The sequence below is a fragment of the Hoplias malabaricus genome, chromosome 13 (assembly GCF_029633855.1).
Source record: "Hoplias malabaricus isolate fHopMal1 chromosome 13, fHopMal1.hap1, whole genome shotgun sequence".
Classification (NCBI taxonomy): Eukaryota; Metazoa; Chordata; class Actinopteri; order Characiformes; family Erythrinidae; genus Hoplias; species Hoplias malabaricus.
The window spans coordinates 8,669,450-8,687,070 of record NC_089812.1 but is presented as its reverse complement, the minus strand read 5'-3'; the positions used below and the strand labels follow the sequence as shown (position 1 = coordinate 8,687,070).

At 39.0% G+C, this 17,621-nt stretch overlaps 1 gene segment (V, D, J or C); it reads left to right on the top strand.

Annotated features, from left to right (window-relative positions):
- Window positions 1-15,204: 15,204 nt before the first annotated feature.
- LOC136664444 (Ig heavy chain V region 6.96-like) lies at window positions 15,205-15,660 on the top strand. The segment is given in 2 exon segments: window positions 15,205-15,250; window positions 15,332-15,660. Coding segments are annotated over 2 exon segments (375 nt in total).
- Window positions 15,661-17,621: the final 1,961 nt, after the last annotated feature.

Sequence of the window (17,621 nt, the reverse complement as noted above, 5' to 3'; positions counted from 1 at the left end):
CTGCACAGACATGTTTCAGGGGGACTATCAGCCCACTAATTATTCTTTAAACTCATCTAATAAACCTTCCTGCTAAAATATGAAATTGTCCTGGTTTTGGACACTAAAATATGTGTTCCATAATCAATCAATACATGAATTACCACATTTTGATTTTTTGAGGCTGGACTGTAGTGGAAATAGTATGCACAAGTTGTGGTGGCATTAGCACTACATAGCGGAATCAATGATAATTAATTATTATTTAATTAATAATTAATTATTAAATTCATTTTGCTAAGCTCCATGTTTGGGAGCCATTAACTAATTTGTAGTGTCCTTACCTGTTTTAATTTTAGCTTAGACAAGTAGGTCATCTTCACATATTATACAGCAGAATTAGCTAGAATTAACTATTATTAATGAATTATGCTCATTGACCCGCCATGGGTTCTTGACTCTGAAATGGAATCTGAACTAGAAGTTATAATTCCATACAAGAAAGGTGCACACACAAACAAATAACCAATGATTGGTTTTATCACACCAATGATTGGTTTATTAATAATAATATCAAATAATGAATATTAATTAGACATTCATATAATGAAATGGATTACAGCGATATATGAGGGAACAGGGAGATTAATATATGAGGGAATTTCTCTATGATAATTATTGCTCTAAGTTCTAAGAAAGGCTATTGTTTATCCCAGCAAACTTTCAGTACCAACCCATGAGCCATGAGAGACATGAGACCATGTGACCTTATGTATCTGGAGATGGACAGGGAGCATGTCACTGATGGTGCCTTCCGGCACGACTTCCTGGAGAATTGCAGACGCAGGCCTTGTAGGTTGCAACCACGGGAGTTCCTTTTCTCCCGAGGCTTTCAGACGCAGCCGTCGGAGCTGGTGGTGTTCTGAAGGTCTCTGTGGGGATTTTCGTCACTGATCTGCCGCCTTGTGAGAGACAGTCTAAGCAGGTCTCTCCTGAGGCCTTATCTCAGAAGGTCATTCTGAGGGTGTATGCGGCCGTCCTCTTCATGGTGTTGTCGTCCTTTTGAGGGTCAGATGTCTAATGTTTCCTTCAGGCTCTGGGTGTGGTGTTGAAATTTCGCTAGGGTTAAACTATAGCTTTTCTTAATCTGTAGTTTCTATCTGGACCACACTTTAAAGGCCCAAGACTGTTTAAGATAGCCATGAGTCTTACGCCTGGAGAGTCATTTCAAAAACTCAGGTCATTTTACTCTTTAGCCTTGAAAAAGGCTAAAAGAGATAAAGCCCCAAGTGTCTGGAGCCTTGAAGTGAAGAGTCCACCAGCGGAGAAAAAGGGGAAGAAGCCTGTGTCATTTTGCGCCACAGGTTGTTAACCAGAGTTTAGAAAACCCACCCCGAATACCTGATTCGTCCTCAATGAGGGAGAATTGGAGCATTTCTTGATCCTGATTGGCTGTTTCCTGTACCTTGGTAGTGGCATCGCATAGAATTTATGACCCTGGACAAGACAAAGGCTTGAAGACCTTACAAGATCTTTTTTTGAATGAATGTCCCAGGATTCTGAATCATATTTTGCAATATAAAAGATTATATATTAACACAAAGTAATGTTATTAAGAAAAAGACAACCATGTTCTATATAATTATTAACCAATTAACACACAGTATGTGTTTACCTTGGTTCTCCATACATTCATATAAACAAAAATGATTTTAAGCACATGCAAATTAATCCCACCCATTTTGATTGTCCAAATGGAAATAATTTCAAACAGTTGTGCCCATATAAAACTTGTTTTTCATGTAAGAACTTTGGGATGTTTGAGTCTTTTAGAGATAACAGTATTTAAGAAGGTGTAAAAGGCCATGGAATAAAGGTGGGTCTGTGTGTCTCTCTGCATTTTGCAAAGATTCTTTTCTTGACCCAGGGGGGTCCTGGGGTCATAAAAAAGGGTCTTTGGAGAGGTTTACGAGCCTGCTCTCTGTTAAATGAAATTCCATCTGGCTTGTGTGGAGGAGATGTCTCTGAGACGAGCTAAAATTTGGGTATTTAAAATAAAACTCTCAGAAAGTCAAATTTCATATTAGGAATTAATACACATTCATCATATCATACTACAGGACAACTGAGATTGATGGTTTATTTCAGACTTACAGAAACACCTCTGCTGTCATTTGACTGGAGGTGTTCATGTGTGTCTCAAAAACATCACGCTCACCACATTCTGCCAGTGTCAATTACCCTGATAACAACACCCTTCAAAGTTTCATCCAGAATTGCCCCCAGTTCATACATCTACACTGATGTCCCTGGCTGATTGATAGTTTGATAAGTGTAGCACAGTACTGAATAATTCAAGATCAACATGTTGCAGACACTCTTTATAATTACTGATTATTAACCTCTTAAAGCTGCACTCATTTCTGAGACACAAATTTAGTTCTGATCACATAGTCAGATCATCTCTATAAAAGAGCTAGAAACAAAACGGAATGTTCTGGAACACAGATAAAGTAAGATAAACAAGCCCAGTGTTAAGTGTGAGCTAAAAAAGTAAAACCCCCATCAGCAAAGGCCTGTTGTCCTTTTGTACAACATCAGAACCAGATCTTACTAATGTCTATGAAGCTGAATGTCATCAAATCCTCACAGCAATGTTCCAACATCAGGTTTAAATCCTTCATAGAAAAGTGGAGGCAGTTTTTGCAGAAAAAGGGTGATAATCCATCCATGACGTCATGATGCAAATCCAGTGTGAACTGAGTGTGTCCAGTACTTATGGTCTGCTGAGCTGAGTGGAGCAGTAGAGTCTCATCAACCCTCACCATGAAGAACACACTCTCCTTATTACTGCTGCTCCTCACCTTCAGCAGTGAGTTCCTCAACCTTTGATTCAGACTTTATCTTCATGTAATTACAATGTAATTAATAATACAATATTTCTCTTGTTTCAACAGGTGTGAAATGTTAAAGTATGGAATCATTAGAAAATGCAGTTCAGGTAAAACCTGGAGAAACTCTGAGTCTCTCCTGTAGAGGATCTGGATTTAGTTTTGGAGGATATCACATGCCCTGGATCAGACAGAAGGCTGGAAAACCACTGGAATGGATGGGACGTGTTTATAATGATGGGAGTGGGAATGACTATGCAGCATCTTTTCAAGGTCGAATTGAAATCATCAGAGACAATTCCAACAGCAAATCATATCTGAAACTGTCCAGAGTGACAGTAGAGGACTCAGCTGTGTATTACTGTGCACGAGAGTCACAGTGATAAATATTTGTGGAAACTGTACAAAAACCTGCAGATGGTAAAGAAGGTGAAGGACCACCACAGGGGGCAGTAGAGGGTAAGAAATGAACAGTAGAATGATCAGTGTCTGAATCTTTACACAGTCTCATTCTGAGCTTGAGCACTATCATCAGTTATTTAGATCCACACATTTTCATGTTCTGTTGTGGTTTAAAATGTGTAATGACACTATTCATAATGCACCACAAGCTGCATTCTGAGTGCTGCACAGAGGGCTATTGGAACAGCTAATCCTGACTCTGCCGTCTTTGACATTTTATCCAGTCAACTGTATTTCACTGACAGCTATGACATAGATAGACTTGTAAAAGAGCGGCTATACCACTGCTAATTATTCTCTAAAACAACAAATAAACAGCTCCATAAAATACGGGATTGTCTTATATTTGGACATAAAATAGATATTCCATATGTAACCAATATGTGAGTCACTTCAATTTGTGTTGCTGAGGTGACACTATTGAGACGGATGATTTATTTGTGACAGAAACACTGCTGCTGTCCCTCAACTGAAGATGTTGCTGTTTGTTAAAAAAAAAAATCACACCTACCACATTTGGCCAGTGTCCATTACCACCACCCCCCCCCCCCCCACCCCAACACCCATCAGAGCTCCAGCCAGCTCAGACCCCAGTTCATAAATCTCTACTGATGTCCCTGGCTGACTGACAGTTTGATTAGTGTCCCACAGAACTTGGTAACTCAGAATTAACACATCCAAGTGTGACATACACTCGTTATATTTACTGATCATCTCTTTATGCTGCACACATCTCTGAGACATGTTCACTTTTGATCACACAGTCCGTTTATTTTTATAAATGAATAAAAGGCAAAATGTAATGGAAAAGAACAATACAGAGATTAAATGACCATGCCCAGTGGGCTATACACATATAAAGACCCCTACTATTGGACTGTGGTAGTGGAACTGTGTTGAGCAAATCATCCAACCTCAGAAACAGACCTCACTAAAGTCCATGAGGCTGAATGCTTTCAAAACCTCAAAGCAATTTCCTAACATGAGGTGTAAAACCTTCCACAAAGTTATAAGCTCCATTACTGTGCACGAGAGTCACAGTGATAAATATCTGTGGAAACACTGTACAAAAACCTGCAGGTGGTAAAAAGGTGAAGGACCACCACAGGGGGCAGTAGAGGATTAGAAATGAACAGCAGAATAATCAGTGTCTGAATGTTTACAGTTTCATGTTGAGTGTGAGTGCTGTTAGTTCATCAGATCCACACTGTTTCATGTTCTGTTGTGGCTTAAAAAGTGTCATGACACAACCCACAGTGCACCACAAGCACAAGCTGCATTCTGATTGCTGCAGAGAGGGCTATTGGAACAGCTAATCCAGACTCTGTTGTCCTGGACATTTTATCCAGTAAACTGTGATCAATAACTGCACAGACATGTTTCAGGGGGACTATAGGCCCGCTAATTATTCTTTAACCTCAACTAATAAACCTTTCTGCTAAAATATGAAATTGTCCTGGTTTTGGACACTAAAATATGTGTTCCATAATTAATCAATACATGAATTACCACATTTTGATTTTCTGAGGCTGGACTATTGAGATTGATGGTTTATTTCAGACTTACAGAAACACCTCTGCTGTCATTCGGCTGGAGGTGTTCATGTGTGTCTCAAAAACATCACGCTCACAACATTCGGCCAGTGTCAATTACCCTGATAACAACACCCTTCAAAGATTTTCATCTAGAATTGCCCCCAGTTCATACATCTACACTGATGTCCCTGGCTGATTGATAGTTTGAAAAGTGTCCCACAGAACTGAATAATTCAAGATCAACATGTCCATGTGTTTGCAGACACTCTTTATAATTACTGATTATTCACCTCTTAAAGACACAAATTTAGTTCTGATCACACAGGCAGTTTATCTCTATAAAAGAGCAAGAAACAAAATGGAATGTTCTGGAACACAGATAAACTAAGATTACCAAGCCCAGTGTTAAGTGTGAGCTAAAAAAGTAAACAACCCCAGCACTGTGCTGTGGAAGAAGAACTATGTTCTCTTTAGCGATTGAAAGCCATATAGATGTTTGGAATGAGGTCGAGAGGCATTTGTGATCAAAGCAAATTGTCCAACATCAGAACCAGATCTTATTAATGTCTATGAGGCCGACACAGCGCAGAAAGACAGTTCAAACACTCTTTGAATGTGCAGAAACTGCTCTTTCGATTGCATGTTATTGTGACTGTACATGATACTGTACATCCTGAATTACGAGCCTATGAATAAGCTTGAGACACGCCTCCTCTGACTCTCGCCGTGTCTAACTGGTGGATTCGCTTGTTTTTAAGACTCTGAAAAATCTATTTCAATCACCAAAACAATTCATCCACATGAGTAAAGGGAAGTTTTCACAAGAAATAAAACAGGATTTAAGTTTTTCAGAGTTAGAGACAGATTATCTCTTCATAAAATGCTCTAGGTCACATGGGCCTCTCTTAATGAGAGAGCTGAGATTGTTCTGAACATTTTGATATAAAACATGTGAGCAATATATTATAATAGCAGTACTTTAAATACAAATTTCAGAAAATTGAGAACATGTCCCTAGACCCCAAATGGTAAACACCAACAACTAAACCGTCCCTTAAAATATGGAATTGTCTTTACTTGGACACTAAAATATATGTTCCATATTTAACTGCTAAGGGACACAATTCAATTTGTATTTCTGAAGTGAGACCCTTGAGACTGATTATTTATTTGAGAAAGAAACACAATTGGTGTCCATCAACTGAAGGTATTTCTGTCAGTCTAAAAAAACATCACCCACCACATTTGGATAGTGTCCATTACCACCACCCCAACCCCAACACTCATCAGAGTTCCAGCCAGCTCAGCCCCCAGTGCATAAATCTCTACTGATGTCCCTGGCTGAGTGGCAGTTGTCCAAAAGTGACATACACATTTTAAAATGACTGATTTACTCTTTACACTGCACACATTTCCAAGACATGTTCAGTTGTGAACACAGTCTGTTTAAGAATAAAAAGCAAAATGGAATGGACCCAAACAATACACAGACTAAAATGACCAAACCCAGAGGGCTATACACATATAAAGACCCTGAATATTGGGCTGAGGAAGTGGAACTGTGTTCTGTTTAGTGACTGAGCTCCATGAAATACATTTGGAATTATTAGAGTGGTGTTTGTGACCAAAAGTAAATCATCCAACATCAGAACCTGACCTCACTAACGTCTATGAGGCAGATTGCTGTCAAGTCCTCACAACAATTTTCCAGCATCAGGTGTAAAACTTTTCCACAAAATTATAAGCAGTTTCTGCAGTAAATGTGTTATAAACTGTCCATGACGTCATGATGCAAATCCAGTGTGAACTGAGTGTGTCCAATACTTATGGTCTGCTGAGCTGAGTGGAGCAGTAGACTCTCATCAACCCTCACCATGAAGAACACACTCTCCTTATTACTGCTGCTCCTCACCTTCAGCAGTGAGTTCCTCAACCTTTGATTCAGACTTTTTCTTCATGTAATTACAATGTAATTAATAACACAATATTTCACTTGTTTCAACAGGTGTGAAATGTCAAAGTATGGAATCATTAGAAAGTGCAGTTCAGGTAAAACCTGGAGAAACTCTGAGTCTCTCCTGTAGAGGATCTGGATTCACTTTTAGCAGCTACTACATGCACTGGATCAGGCAGAAGGCTGGAAAACCACTGGAATGGATGGGAGGGACAGGTTACTCTATAGCAAACTCTTTTCAAGGTCGGATCGAAATTACCAGAGATGATTCCAAAAGCATGGCATTTCTGAAAATGTTCGGAGTGACAGAAGAGGACTCAGCAGTGTATTATTGTGCAGCAGACTCACAGTGATAAATATCTGTGGACACACTGTACAAAAACATTGTTTGGCTGATAGTTTTTTTCATGAGGGGATGTTATTCAGAGGCTTATTTTCAGCAGGTGGCATAGAAAATTAAACAGGGAAACCACAGGGGGCAGTAGAAGACAAGAGATGAAGATGAGAGTTGCTATCGCTGAAAGATTTACAAGCTGTACCATCTTGAAATTCAGTACTTTTAACAGTTTCAGCAGACTAACGTCACAAATATAATATACTCAGAAATAATATATACTCAGTTTCCAAACTGAAAAACCATCTATTCTTTTCCACAGGTCCTCTGTCTGTGTTGTACAAAGAGTGATAAACTATACCATTTACTCTCTGATCTCACTAGTACACAATAATATTTCACCAATAGGAATTACAGATCATCCACTAACAGTGATATACATGGTGTGCCTCAATGTTCAAACCTAGTCTCCAGTCTGAATTATAATAGACATGTTAGCCCTTGTTCAAACTATGCTTAGATATGTTTTATAGTTACACTCAGGAGCACTGGATATTAGTTGACCTGTTTGCCCAGGGCCCTCCTTGGTCAGGGGCCCTCCAACATCCTCATAAATATATTTATTTTGGTTTCTAATTTTTTTTACTCTGAGTGATTATAGAAATAAATAATGCCAGATTGCATATGTTATGATATGTTCTGTTTACCTGTGTGGTGTGTTCTTTAACCTCTCCACCCTCTGACTATCCCACCCTCCACCTCAAAAGCAAAAGTGGTTTGACCGTTTTGCACATAAATCAATCACATCATTTCTGTGTGGTTGACTTGTGGGATGTTAGTGTTGCAGGACAGGCTAATAGAAAACTGAAATCAGGCTTTCAAATATGTTAGAAGCAGAGAGAGAGAGCGTTAGAGTGAGAGAGAGAGGGGTTAAATCACAAGGGTAGGCCATTTCTGACCATTTTTTCTCGGGCATCTCAATCAAAGTCATAGGACTTTCTTTCATTTCAGCAGTCATAGTATTATTATAACAGACATAACCCAACGAAGTTAGCCTCAGCCCAGCAGCGAATTGTAAGTTCCAGAAGCAGCTCCAGTCCCTGAGGAAGAAAGAGCAGGCACCACAAATTTTTCTGATGTTATGGAACATACGAGACAATTTGACTTCCCCAAAGTAGGTGGGTAGCAGTTCAGTTCAGAGAAAAGTAAAATGAAATATCTTTAAAAATCATGTTAGTTAAATGTTACAGTCTAATTCCAGGATTAATAGCTAATATCAGTTTGAATGCTCATACTTGCAGGAGTCTGTTACAGTTGGTGGCCCCTGGAGCAACTACTGTCATGACAGCTTGATTACATATTTTTTTCTGTCCATGACGTCATGATGCAAATCCAGTGTGAAATGATTGTGTCCAGTACTTATGGTCTGCTGAGCTGAGTGGAGCAGTAGAGTCTCATCAACCCTCACCATGAAGAACACTCTCTCCTTATTACTGCTGCTCCTCACCTTCAGCAGTGAGTTCCTCAACCTTTGATTCAGACTTTATCTTCATATAATAACAATGTAATGAATAATACAATATTTCTCTTGTTTCAACAGGTGTGAAATGTCAAAGTATGGAATCATTAGAAAGTGCAGTTCAGGTAAAACCTGGAGAAACTCTGGATTGCTGAAGTATGGAGCAGTGGAGGTAGAAAGGCAAAATCTCTTGAAGGACGCATAGAAATGAAAAAGGACAATTCTAACAGCATGGTCTATCTGAAACTGTCCAGCATGACGGTAGAGGACTCTGCTGTGTATTATTGTGCACGAGAGTCACAGTGATAAATATCTGTAGAAGCGCTGTACAAAAACATGGGTCTCTTGGTTATTTTCATGAGGGGATGTTATTCACAGTCTTAGTTTCAGCAGGTGGAAAAGAAGATTTAAAAAGACAAACACAGGGGGCATTAGAGGACATGACATGAAGTACAAAGTGGCAATTTCCAACACTTCTTAAAACTGCATATTATTGAGGCTCAGCACTGTCAGGATCTTCACCAGGCTAAAATTAATTAATTAATTTATTCATTATCTGTAACTGTTTCTCCAATTCAGGTGGGTCCGGAGCCTACCCGGAATCACTGGGCAAAATGCAGGAACTCACCCTGGAGGGGGCACCAGTCCTCCAAGTCAAAATTAATACTCATCAAAATTCTCCAATTTCAAATTGAATGTTGATGTATAAATTTCACATGTACACCCCATCTGTGTTACACAAACTGTTTTAAACTTATTTCATTTAGTCTCTCATCTCACTATTTCAGAATAATGTATCACCATTCGTTATCACAAATCATCCACTGAATGTCATACTCATGGTGTGTCTCAGGGTTCAATCCTAGGCCCCAATCTGTCTTGGAAAACCCATGTTACACATTGCTCAAAACACTATAGATATAGTCTAAAGTTTCACAGCTATGCTCATCACTTTATAAATGTCAGCAGTCTTCCTATTCCATGATGCTCATAGTGGATAACATATTGCAGATTACAGAAAGATGAAACAGATGTTTTTCTTTCAAACAGCCACCAAATCCTTACAGTCCACAGTGACGTGCTGGTCTAATACAGCCAACATAATTATATATTTCTTCTCTACATGACGTCATGATGCAAATCCAGTGTGAACTGAGTGTGTCCAGTACTTATGGTCTGCTGAGCTGAGTGGAGCAGTAGAGTTTCATCAACCCTCACCATGAAGAACACACTCTCCTTATTACTGCTGCTCCTCACCTTCAGCAGTGAGTTCCTCACCTTTGATTCAGACTTCATGAATTACTATGTCATTAATAATACAATATTTTATTTGTTTCAACAGGTGTGACATGTCAAAGTATGGGATCATTGGAAAGTGTTGTTTTGGTAAAACCTGGAGAAACTCTGAGTCTCTCCTGTAGAGGATTTAATTTAGAAGAAAATCACATGCACTGGATCAGACAGAAGAATGGAAAAACCCTGGAATGGATTGCTAAAATTTTAAGCAGTGGGTATAACAAAGTCCCATCTCTTGAACAACGAATGGAACTGAGAAAGGACAGTTCCAACAACATGGTTTATCTAAAACTGTCAAGAGTGACAGCAGAGGACTCAGCTGTGTATTACTGTGCACGGGAACCTCATCACACAGTGATAGACATCTGTGGAAGCACTGTAAAAAAACATGGGCCTGCTGTTAAATGTTTATTTTCATGAAGGGATGTTATTCAGAGTCCTGTTTTTAATAAAGTACATGCATAGGGGCAGTAGAGGATAAGAAATGAAGAGCAGGGTGAAGGTGACTTCTAATTCAGATTAGTGTCATGCTAATATTTAAAACTCTTCTGAATCAAATATTCTCTTAGTATTATTAGTCTTATTTTCAAGATTAAAGTTGCAGATTTTAGTTGAACGCAGTCATAAAATAAAAACACAATAAATTGTCTTATTACTTGGTGATATCACTTATACAGGATAATTTATTACCACACACTTAGAGTGTACTTAAAGTGTAGTATTTTGAAATTATTAATTTGTACAAAATCATTACTAATATATAATTTAAATTACATTATGTTACACTTAATATATACTGAGTGTAGACATATGTTATTTTTGGAACTCTAAATACACTGTAAATATATTTATATGCTTAGTTTTGTATAAGGCTAATTCTTATCATTTGCAAATATTGTAATTTTTAATACTATATATTGGTATATTTGTGTTACTGCATAATTATTTATTAGTGATTATGTTGACATGGTATGATTGTTTCTTTATTTTAGTGACATTTTTAAAATATTGTTATTAATAATGCATACTTTAAAGTGCATCAGCACTCGGGGAAACAGGCAGCTCGGGGAAATATATTTCAGTTGAATTAGAAGAGTGACAAAAATTACACAAGACTTGTATACTCAGTATATATTAAGTGTAACTTCATATAATCTAAATTACATATTAGTAGTGATTTTGTGCAAATTAGTGGTTCCAAAATAACATAACTAAAGTGTACTTTATTTTTTGGCAAGGGCAGTCAAGCAGAAATCATCTGCTGATAACAAAACTAAGGTATGACTCAGGTTTCAATCCTTGGTCCCATCTAATTTATAATATATGTGTTACTCTTTAGACACGCTGTGAATTAGTTCATGACATCATCATGCAAATCTAAAATCAGTACTTATGGTCTGCTCAGCTGAGTGGAGCAGCAGAGTCTCATCAACACTCACCATGAAGAACACAGTCTGCTCATCGCTGATACTACTCAGCTGTGTGTTTGTCTGCAGTGAGTTGATAGACATCATTTTGTATACTTTATTTGTGTTTTATCTAGTACATATTTTGATGTGTACTTTTATGGCATTTGTTAAGATTAATTCCCATTCCCATTTATTCCCAGATTAATTGATTACATCACAGATGTAGTGTTAGGTGTCTTAGTCAAAGATTTGTCTTGATATAGTAAAGTGTTTATTAGAAAATTAGAATTTGCCATTTATTTTTAATTGCCATTCTTTGTTCATTTGAAGGTGTCGCTGGTCAGAGTTTGGAGTCCATTCCCAGTGATCCGGTGCTAATGAGCACTGGGGGAAGTTTCTCTGTTTCCTGTAAGGCTTCAGGATATAATTTTGGGGATTATGGCATGAGCTGGATACGACAACCTCTGGGAAAAGCTTTACAGTGGATTGGAAACATCAACACAAAAACTGGAGGAACATCATATGCTAAAGGTCTTGAAGAACGGATCGAAATAACAAAGGACAACAGCAAAAGCACTTCATACCTCAAACTGTCTGGCCTGACAGCAGCAGACACAGCTGTATATTACTGTGCCCGCTGGGCACAGTGTTGTAAACAGATGAGAAGGGCATACAAAAACTTGAAATGTCTCTCACAGGACTTTCCTATTCTGCATGCATCTTATATCTAATCAAAATATTATATGTTCTTTGGAAAATTAAAAACCCATACACAATTAGTGTTTTAAATAATAGACACACTCTAACTTTTGCGCAGTACTTTATATAGACATTAGGCTTGTTTAATTAGACCACAGGTTGCTGTCCTATATGTTTTTAACTGCCCTCATTGCCAGTATTGTGTGTGGTGAGCCTGTGGTTCATTCTTTTGCAGAGGTTATACTAAAGAATTTATTAAATTATTATTTTAAGAAACCAATACCACACGGGGAGAAACACCATGCTTTTCAAAGAAATGTGTTTCTGTTTCAGAACCCAGAACCCTAAAAATCTGGAGCTGTGTGACTGAAACCATTCCGGTTGTGCCACTGTGCCACCAATGGAAAAAAACAAATACAAATAAGAAGTACTTATTGGTGATTAAACATATTTTATTAAATTTGACAGAATTTTTAAAATTATTTAAAAAATAATCAAAGGAAAGTTTTCAAATCAGACAGAAATACAATGATCTTGATATAGTTAAATGTTTATGTTGATTCAAAAGTGGATTTGCAGAAGGAAATTCCAACAAGCAATGATCCAAGTACTGCTCTTATGAAGCATCAATAGCATCTTTTGTGGAAGGTTTCTGATCTGCTAAACATGAGTGAGTTGCAAGCTAGTTTCATGAGATGATTTACATCTATGAAATACATCTGTACTTGTCCGAATGGAATAAAGTGCATGTGAGAAAAGACAGTCTTTAAACATTATGCAAAAAGGATAAATGAAAGAAGCAAAAAGGATAAATGAAAGAAGCAAAAAAAAAAATACAACAAGAAAAAATGATGAAAGAGAATAAACAGTGAAGAAAGGAAAGGAGAAGTGATTAAAATATTCTGGAAAAGACAGCACTTGCTAAAATGAGTTATGGTGCATGGTCAGTATGTTACACAGAATCCTTCTCTTTAGAGGAAAGAAAAAAAAATGACTTAAAAAAATACAGCTGGATTTCTTTTCCAGAGGTTCACAATAAAATTGTACAGTGCCACATCAAAAAAATTGTGATTTTAGAAAAAGTAAAGATAACTTATGAAAGGAAAACAGTCATATTTTATATTTATTACCTTATAAGTGACATACTGCTTTTTGTTTTACTTTTGGCAAAAAAATTTATTTGTTTTATTTGTGTCGATAATATGTTTTTTGATGTGTGTTTGTACAACGTTTCTGGAACAAGTCATAGCAAGTGTTTGTGTTTACACATATGATCCAGACCAGTACGAGAGTAATGACGCTCAAGATCAGTGCCACAATGTTCATGGCCAGAGCAATGCGTGCAAATCTTTTGGCATCTTTAGCATCTCCTCTGTAACACTTGTGCCGTGCCTGTAATATAATACACACACACACACACACACAGACCGAACATATAACATTACTGAATGTAAAATGACTGAACATAATACAGACACAAACACACTTTGGACAACTGCTTCAACAATGTAGAGTGTTAATCAGAAGTTTGCTCTTCTGCTGCTGCAATCCTCCTAAGAAGGCTGTACACAAAAATTTGAAGCATTGCAGTATAGATTTAAAAGCAGGTCCTGACATTGGACTGTAGATAAATGTAGCATTAGAGGTTTTGCCCAAGGACTTTTATTAGTGTAATGAATTGTGGTTACCCAAGTGGGAAACAGAACCCAAGTCTTCTGTGGTGAAGGCAGCAGTGAGACCCATTACACCAAAACATCTTCACCCAATATTTCCAAACAACCAAATTCATGTAAAAAAAAAATAAATCTTACCCTCAGGGAGCATTTCAAAGCAAACAGGCCTAAAAAGGCAATGTTGAAGAACATCACTGAGATGATGGAGAAGCACATGTAGTCCTTCACTTTCACTCGGACGCGCTTTTTGGCACTTGTTGGTTTGGCTTCTTTTGGCGAACCCTTGATCTCATCGGAATTCGACTTCTGCCACCACCGTTTCCACCTTGATTTTGATCTTCTGCAACCATCTCATCCACATCCCCTTCCTCCATCTCATTAAAATCCCCTGCCTCCATCACCTCCATATCCTCGAAATCAACACCCATTTCAAAGCCTTCCATGTTGTAGGTTGCAGCTGTTTTGGAGCTGGTGAAAGCTCTTATATATATATATATATTTTTTTTTTTTCACATTGTACATTATGATCTTTAGTTATTTTATAACTACTGCTTGAGCTCCTGTTCACTGATGGCACTATTTTCCTAAATCCAGGCATTTATCATAAAAGAAAACAAACAAAAACAAAAAAAAACCAAAAAACAAAAATAAGCTCAAAATCAGAAAACCTATTGAAACTTTTGAGGGAGAGATTACACTGAACAAAAATTTGAATTTTTCTAATGTTTTGGTGATTAGAGCTAAGGCCTGTTCTCACTGAGTTATTAATGAACAATAAAAGCATCAAGTTTTTAACACAAAAACACACGATCATTAATTGAGTCTTTTACAATGAGTTAAAAAACTGATGGATTGTGACACTATGATGCATTAAAGTCAGGCCAACCAATCAAGACTCCATTTTCATAGTTGTAGTCCGGACTGATGAGCAGCAGGATGGTGGCAGAACACACATGGGAATGAAAGGAACAACATGCAGAAGCAGAGCCTCAACGTCCCCCACTGACCTACAGAAATACCATCAGAACAGTGTATTATGCAGCTTTAGATCTAGAATGAGGTGCTAAACTCCCCATGTTCTTCAGTGTTTGTGCATCATTCAGTTGCAGTGCTTAAAGTAAACTGATAAATTCATCATCGCTCCAGCTCAGTGAACCCATTTCTTCTTCTTCTTCCAGCATTTTGCTGTTCTTTCCTGTGATCACTTGGTGAAGGTTCTATTTAAAAAAAAAAACTGCATCTGGTTTTTGTCTGAAAAAAAAAACAAAAACTCAGTTTGAATAGGCCTTTAGTCTATCAATACTGTGAGTGTTTATTATTAATGTGGGTACAGTGAGCAGGTGAGTGAGGTCATCCCTCTGAAACTGTAACTATTCAAATACTCCTCTTGTCTTTATTAAGGGACGCTCTACAGCTCTGAGAGATCTTCAGAACCTCAGCCACAAGCTCCACCATGTTCAGCACATTGCTAATACTGCTGGCTCTCACTAATCTCCCATGTACGTCTGAATTCTGGAGTAATGAAGTGCTCTAGGATGGACGTGTCATTCATATCTTTAATGATTCTCTTATTTCCACAGGTTTCCAGAGTCAGACTCTCACTCAGTCTGAAGCTGTGGTCAAAAAACCTGGAGAGTCTCATAAACTGATTTGTACTGGCTCTGGATTCACCTTCAGTGGCTATTCTATGGCCTGGATCAGACAGGCTCCTGGGAAAGGACTGGAATGGGTTGCATTTATTAGCACATCCGGCTCACGGATATTCTATTCCCAGTCAGCCAAAGGAAGATTCGTAATCTCCAGATCGGACTCCAGCAGTCAGCTGTATTTACAGACGTCCCGTCTGAAGAGTGAAGACACTGCGGTGTATTACTGCACTAGAGAGCATCACAGTGGTAGAGAGCAGTGAGAGCGCTGTACAAAAACCCCAGAGGAAAGCTTGTGTGATTTCACAGTAACCCACAAGTACACCGCAGTACAGCTGTAACCAGCTGCACACTCACATCCACAAATCACACAACTTTATGATGATGCATTGGCACCAAAAATACTACATCACAATGCTATTATTTATAATGCATTTAAGCATTAACTTAATCACTAACAGACCAGCAAGTGGTGTTGGACTATAAAGTAAATCAGTACCCATTACTGCACACACCCTCAGGCCTCTGTAAATGCCTGGGAATCTAATCCTTCAATGTTTACAATGTTTATAATATAGCAAAAGCTTTTGTATATGAATCCCTTACTGAGTGTATTCAGGAATAGTTTGCCATCAGTGGAGTGTCTGTGTTTTTGGGGAATGGTGTGTAATTGTGTCCTGGGCTTTAAATGACCATTTGAAACAGTAGAGGGCGATGTTCACTCACAAAACTCTTGCATTCAGGGACTCACACTCATTGTCTATCCAGCTGCATCCTGTGACAGTTACACATTGTGTACAGATGAAAGCATTTGTGTGAAATATCCTACTTGACCCACTGTGTGGCCACAGCTTAATACACATCAGTTTCATATGCAGAAGAAATCCGACTCGTGAGTGCGCATGCGCGAAAAGTGCGTGCAGCCTTTACGGTAGCTCCCGTTTGTGTATTTGTTTTTTCTTTTTAATTATAGTTTTATCTTAATAATATCTATTTATTTTTACAAGGTAACTTAGCGAAGTTTTGCCCTCTCGAATCATGCTAGTAGAGAGAGTTTTGGTCAGTTTTTTCGCTGTGAAAGTTCTACTTTCATGGTGCACCACGGCGCAGGAGCATGGTCCCTTTGTTTACACCCGGGATCAGCTGATCGCGCTGAAGCCGGCCGGCATGGAGATCAGGGCCGCGAACATCCCAGACGAGCTCTGGAGACGGACGCGCAGGGGATGTAGAGGAGGAACGAACCAGCGCTCGGGGAAATCGAGGGCAAAAAGACGGAGGCTTATGGAGAAAAAGGGATATAAGCCGCGTCTTCCCACCGTCGTCATGGGCAACGTTAGATCGCTGGCTAATAAGATGGACGAGCTAACAGCGTTAGCCATGAGTCAGAAGGAGTATCGGCAGTGTAGTTTAATGTGCTTCTCGGAGACATGGCTACACCAGGACATTCCAGATGATAATGTTTCAATCGCTGGCTTTCAGACTGTTCGGGCCGACCAGAACCACACCGAGAGCGGTAAGCGTAAAGGGGGAGGGCTGGCTGTGTTGGTTAACAACCGCTGGTGCTCTCCTGGTCACATTACCACCAAGGAGCGTATCTGTTGTCCGGACATTGAGCTGTTGGCTGTTGGAGGGAATTTTCCCATGTTGTTGTGGTCGCTGTGTACACACCCCCCTCTGCCAACCCGACGTCGGCGTGTGACGTTATTCACTCCACCATAGCGCGTCTCCAAACTCAACACCCGGCTGCCTTCATTGCCATATCAGGTGACTTTAACCATGTCACTATGGCCAGGACATTACCAAACTTCACTCAGTATGTGGACTGTCCTACCAGAGAGGAGAGAACATTGGACCTGCTGTATGCTAATGTTAAGGAGGCATACAGCTGCTCCCCCCTCCCCTCCCTGGGTGGATCTGACCATAACTTGGTCAACCTTAGTTCAAAGTATGTGCCTCAGGTGAAGAGTCAGCCTGTGACCATGAGGACAGTGAGGAGATGGTCAGAGGAGACTTCTGAAGTGCTGCAGGACTGTTTTGAGACCACAGACTGGACAGCACTCTATGAGCCTCATGGAGAGGACATTGACGGGCTCACAGAGTGCATCACAGATTACATCAACTTCTGTGTAGAATCCACTGTCCCAACCAGGACTGTTACATGTTACCCAAACAACAAGCCGTGGGTAACAAAAGACATTACAGCACTCCTCAACAAGAAGAAGAG